We start from the raw sequence: 5753 nt of genomic DNA, 5'->3' as shown, positions 1-5753 counted from the left end.
AGACTGCAGGATCCTTGTGGGCACTCCACGAAGAGTGTGGCTATTCTCCTCCCCGCTCGATGAGAGTATCACATCTATTCCTAGCATGGATCTACCAGGTGGCAGCATTCCCTTGCCAACATACCTTTGGTTTGGCTTACCTTGAAGCCTATGATGTTATATTATATGATGACGTCATTATATTTATTTCAACTTTCAATGAAGATTTCTGGCAAATCTCCAAGCTGGAATGTCTTCTTTTTAATGGATCCAAGATCCAGCCAACATGGTGCAGATTACATTTATATAACACAACCCAAGTAAGGTGAACTGCTAGGGTTTTTTTTAACAGCTGTTGATGTTACTAAATTGAGATTATTTCTCTATTAAAATTATGGAAGAGGCAAAATTTGTCCAGTATTTATACAAACACTACTGCTGTAAATTCTAGCTGCGGTTATTTTTGTGACGACTCCATCATGCACTCATGCAATCTCAAGAATTTATCCTTGTGGTGGTATTTTGAAAAGGGTAAAATGAATCAAATATATTTTTTCAGTTAAGTATGCATGTGAGGACACTGCACCTTAATGGTATGTGTAACAAACTTTTCCTAGTTGGTTCTTTTTCTTCACACTATCTGGACTAATTTTGAATGAGCTTATTACAAACATTTGAACAACTTACTCCAGTCTACTTTTTTTATGCTTTTACCAACTGTGTTACTCTTACACTTTCAAATCAGCCTATAACATCACAGCTTTCATTAAAAGTCACATGCTTTTCCTGATAAACAGAAGGATAAAGCATTTGGGAATGCTACATAAAGTACTGTTCTGCACTGGCAAAAACAAGGGCTTAGACACTAAAGCCAATACTACTGAGGAACCCCCCTTGAACACTGGGCCTTAACTTTACTAGATTTTGAATAAAGATATGCGGTGAGAGAACAAATTATTCTGGATAAAGACTAACTATGCTGACAAAGACGATGAATTCCTGTACTCCTTGTAAGGAACTGCAGCACATAGGTTAAAGGACTCAACCGAGGTTACACAGTCTATGGCAAAGGTAGAAATGAATTTAAATTTCCAATATTAATCTTTAAGACACTACAATTGCAAAAGAAGAAACTGAAGAGTAACTAAAAGCAAGCTTTCAACCTTTCCCTTCTTATTTCTTCCCCACAGTGGTCTCTGTGAGGTCTTATGATGCCACTACAAAGATCAGCAAACCAAAATTAGCTATGTTAGGTATTAATTTCAATTTAAAAGAGCCATAATTCAATTTTGCTTTAAAAACATATTACAAAATCTAATATTAAAAAGATTTGCATAGAAACATTCATCAGGAAGATATTTTATTTGTTTGGCTTGAAACACTTCCACTACAAGCCAAACATTTCAACACTAGGGCAGGAGGACCAGAAAGTGAACCTGACCAGAAACAACAGTGAAAACTACTAGTTTATTTTTGCTCTACCAGCTGACAAAATTTAGTTATTTATTTAAAAAAAAAAAATCACGGGCCTTTTGGATGGTGAAATTTGTTTTTTTTTAACCCCAAATATACTCGTAAATTTATTAGTAACAGGGCGTCATTAGTTGAGAAAGCTTCTATGTACATATGTCTTGCTGATTACAATGACTATCAGATTAAAAATAAGACAGATACAATGACAGATATTTAGACTATATTAACAACACACTTATCTTACACTCACATAACACCCACAAATACACACACATCTCTGCACACATAAAAATTTAAAATCTTTAAGCAAACAGTCAGAGGTGGTTTCCAGATGAAGTCTCTGTTTGCCCCATTGCTCGGATCACAGATAGATAAATCACTGGGTGAGTTCCCTCGCTAAGTAGTGGGAATATTACTTTAGTAAAGTTTGCTAATGGGGCAGAGGACCTTGTATTGTAATCCAGTGACATTTTCAACCTTCGGAGAACTTTTGTTGACATTCCCGAGTCCCTGGCTGCCATCCCAGCATGAAATAGTTTCTGTTCACATAATTCTCGTGTTTACCAGTCATGAAAAACTCTTGCTTTTGGCTTTTTTTTTTTAAATAAACTTTTTTTTTTTTTTGCAAGTGAAACTCTGTCTAAAAAAATATTGGCCCCAGGCATAGAAGGTTTTGCATAAATTCATATGTGATGAATGGCTGATTTTAATGTTATTTGGGTATTTGTCAGAACCTAACAAATATACATGGTAATGGTGGTTCATAAACTTAAACATCTCAATATCCCCTTTCTTCTAGAAATAAATTACGTTTGTTTGCCCTGCCTGGAGTCCTAAGGTAGCCGACATTAGGAATATTTTAAATGTGATCATCCATCCAGCATGTCTTTCAGGCGCCACGAAGATTAAATGAAAGAATCATAAGATGAAGGTCTTTAACTTTTAATCCTTTTACAATGAACCCTTAGATAGACATGGGGGCAGGGTGCCTTCTATGTGAGTAATAATGCCTCTGTTCCTCTTCACTAGGTTAATGAATACCCTAAATGTCCCAAGATCTGATTTTTTTTTTTTTTCCCCCAAACTATTGAAATTAGAAGCAAAGAGATGGGTGGTAAAACGCACCGAAAGAGTGAAAGAGGGAATGAATATGCATTCGGAGATACCCGAACTAAACTTTAGAAAAAGCCGGGCTGGGTTGTGTCAATGAGACTCACAGGTTTAAAATAATTAGGATAGATTCCCTCAGAGTTTGGGGAAAAAAAAGTTTTTTGATTCCAAGATAAATAAGGAAAAGGTTTTCTGAGCTGTCAGGGAACCTTTGAGGAACACGTGGAGAGTTTGTTTTTGCAGTTGGTATCTATGAGATACTAACCGTCGGGTCTCCCAGCACGTAAAAGTCAAATACTTCGTTAATTGCGACGGGTCCTTATAAAACCGCGGGGCAGTTACGCGCCCCGCGGAGCACAGCGCGCCCCGCGGCCCGGGGACGTCCACACCGCCGGTGCCCCGCTCCCGGGAGCGCAGAGCGGAGCCCCGGGGTCTTCCCCGGGCCGGGGGCGGGCAGCGCTGGAGCCGGCGCTCGGGGGGAGCGGGCAGAGCGGCGCCGCGGGCCCCGCGGAAGGCGGGCCGGGGGGGCAGGCGGCCGCGGGACACCACGCACCTCCGAGGCTGCGGCGCAGCGTGTGGGTGCGGGGGAGCCCGGTGCTGCCCGTCCTGCCCCGGTCGGGGGAAGGGAGGCTGGAGGGCAACGCAGCCCTGGGCCATCAGCGGGAGACATCACCCGGGGCTGGCGGGAGCCCAAAGAGTTAACCGGGCTGCGAGGGGCGACCGTGGCCGGGCAGGGAGGGTGTGCGAGGCTGTCATAGGATCAGGCTAATAACGCGGGTCTGCGCTGAAAACCCCCAAAGCCCAAGGGTCAAGTTTCAGCAGTGTCCCACCACAATGGTAGGTGTGAAAGACACGTGTCCCGTTGTAAATGAAATGTCAAGCGGTTAAAAAAAAAAAAAAAAATCCCAAACCAGCTGCCACCGAGCGCGCCCCGCCTGCGAGGCCGTGGGTGCGCGGCTCCGCGGGGGGACAGCGCGGCGCGGGGCCGCGGACCTCCCCCCATCCCCGGGGGCCGAGGACCCCCCCGCGGAGCCGCTCCTCGCCTGCCCCACGCGCGGGGCCGAGCCCCCGGGGCACTCCTGTGGTGTGGGTGCCAAAGATTCCTTTCTAACAGAGTCGTGAGCAGGTTCCCACCTCCCCCTGCCACCGCGAAACGTCCTGCTGAGCGTGGAGAACGAGGAGGAGAGAGAAGAAAGCCCCCCCGAAGGCGGCCAAACCAAAAAGCAAACAAAATCCAAACGGCTCGTGTTTTAGTGGTTGACTTTAATTCTGCACTGCACTTTTACTACAAGGATATAAAGAATAAATAGCAGATACTCTTCATTTACATAGGATTAAGTCATTCAAACTGTTCTCTCTATTTACAATAACATTGTGCTCTAGGCGTTTATTCATTTTTATTTTAAATCTAAAGTCCATAAGGAAAAAGAAAAAAAAAACAACCCACACACGCTTTCCGAATAATGGAAAATAGCTTTAAAACGTTTTCTTATCAAAAAGTTTGGTTTGTATTTTTTAATCCTTTTATTAAAAAAACAAAAACAAAAACAAAAAACCAAACAAAACAACAAACAACACCAGAAAACCTACTTCGCCAAAGCGAAGCAACTTCTCTCTGGAATATAAATACCAAAAAAAAAAAAAAAAAGGAAAAGATACATTAGCAACGATCAGGGTAATAGTCTTAAAAATACAGTAGACGCTGATTATTTCACGTATAATACTGACCTTTTAATAGTATATTAAACCGGTGCCATATATACACACAATATACATTCTCCTACATGTTACAGTGCATTACAACGTTAACCAGAAAGCAAATGTCTTTTATTTTTGTTGCAGCAAAGGTCCACATGAGTCCGCTGGAGAAGGGGCGAGAAAAGGTAAGTGCAAGCCCTAGCAGGAGCACTTGCACTCCGAAATGATGGGGTACTGGATGGGTATCCATGTGCACCTCTGCCCTCCCCGACGCTGGCACCTCCACCTCAGGATCGTTAAATGCACGGACTTGGCAGGTTTGCAAACCATGCCTTCTGGGACTGAACAAGACCGTTTACTGTAGCAGCTGCCCACTTTGACATACCGGGGCCAAAAGCGGCTGCCGAGATCGTTCCACGTGTATAGGACCGGGCAGAAGGTCTGGGACCAGAGCCACATCTGCAGCTTCCTGCGCAGCTTCTTGCTCAGCCTGTGCTTCTTGCCCGGCTGCAGCCCGTCGTAGAACTCCAGCCCTTTGATTTCGCTGGGCATCGCTCCCGAGGGTCTCTGCCTGAGCAGCAAGTCCAGCTCAGCTAGATCGTCCACTCCGAGCCGGTCCTCGGGCAAGGAAATAGCCATAAAGTTGGGGTCGAAGTGTCCGCCCATGAGGTTCCTGAGCAAGGTCTCGTTAAGATCCTTCTCCTTGGGGTCAAAGATAGGGTCCGGGTGCTCGATTAGATCCACCAAGGGCAAGTTGTCACTGGGAGCCGGTCGGATGTGCAGATAGTGCTGGCAGGCGCCTTGCTCTAGCCGGAGACCCAGCAGAACCACCAAGGCGTATATAGTCACAAGGCACTGGGAATGATCCATCCTTGGGAGACCGGTGGGGGGGGGGGAAGAGGGGGGCTGGGTTCACCAAACAGCAGGGGAAGAAGGTGCAAGCAAATACATCAGAAAACTTGTACGGGGATATCCAAAATAGCTTGTCTTTAAGGGGGATCACTTCCACTCTCCGCACCACCAGCACAGACAGCCCCCTAAGAAGCTCGGAGAACAAGCCCCCTGCAAACACTCTCTCTTCCAGGCTTCTCTATAAAATTTCTCCTGGTGGAGCCGCTCCAAAATTCTGCTGCTGCCGCTGCTTCTTTTCACCCTCCCCGGCAAAGGGAGATGCCTCTTTTTGTTGCAAATCCTGCTTGCTGCTGCTGCTCCTCGTTGCCCGCCCGTGCGTATGGAAGAAGTTGCTGCCGATTCTTCCTCCCCGCTCCTCTCCGCCGTTTGCAAAGCAGCCTCCTCAGCAGCAACAGCAGCCACGCACGTTGGCACCAGTTTGTCTGCTTTGCAAGGACCCAAAGCCTTTAAATTTCCTGCACTTTCAGCTTCATCTCCATGGAAACCACAGACTCTCTTCTAACCCACCCCACCCCCCTTAAAAAAAACCCACACACACAACACAACCCCCACTCCCACAAAAGTCCAGGAGAGCGCGGCTT

General features: G+C 45.6%; 1 protein-coding gene across 1 annotated transcript; it reads right to left on the bottom strand.

Moving 5' to 3' along the window:
• Positions 1-4440: 4440 nt before the first annotated feature.
• Positions 4441-5130, bottom strand: NOG (noggin; the record flags this gene model as incomplete). Its single annotated transcript, XM_082492064.1, has 1 exon — positions 4441-5130. One exon carries the CDS (start codon positions 5128-5130, stop codon positions 4459-4461), a length of 672 nt encoding a protein of 223 aa, XP_082348190.1. The 3' UTR covers positions 4441-4458.
• Between the last annotated feature and the right edge of the window lie 623 nt (positions 5131-5753).

This window comes from Vanellus vanellus (assembly GCF_965231255.1).
Source record: "Vanellus vanellus genome assembly, chromosome: 17".
In the NCBI taxonomy this organism is placed as follows: Eukaryota; Metazoa; Chordata; class Aves; order Charadriiformes; family Charadriidae; genus Vanellus; species Vanellus vanellus.
This window is presented reverse-complemented; position numbering and strand designations above follow the sequence as displayed.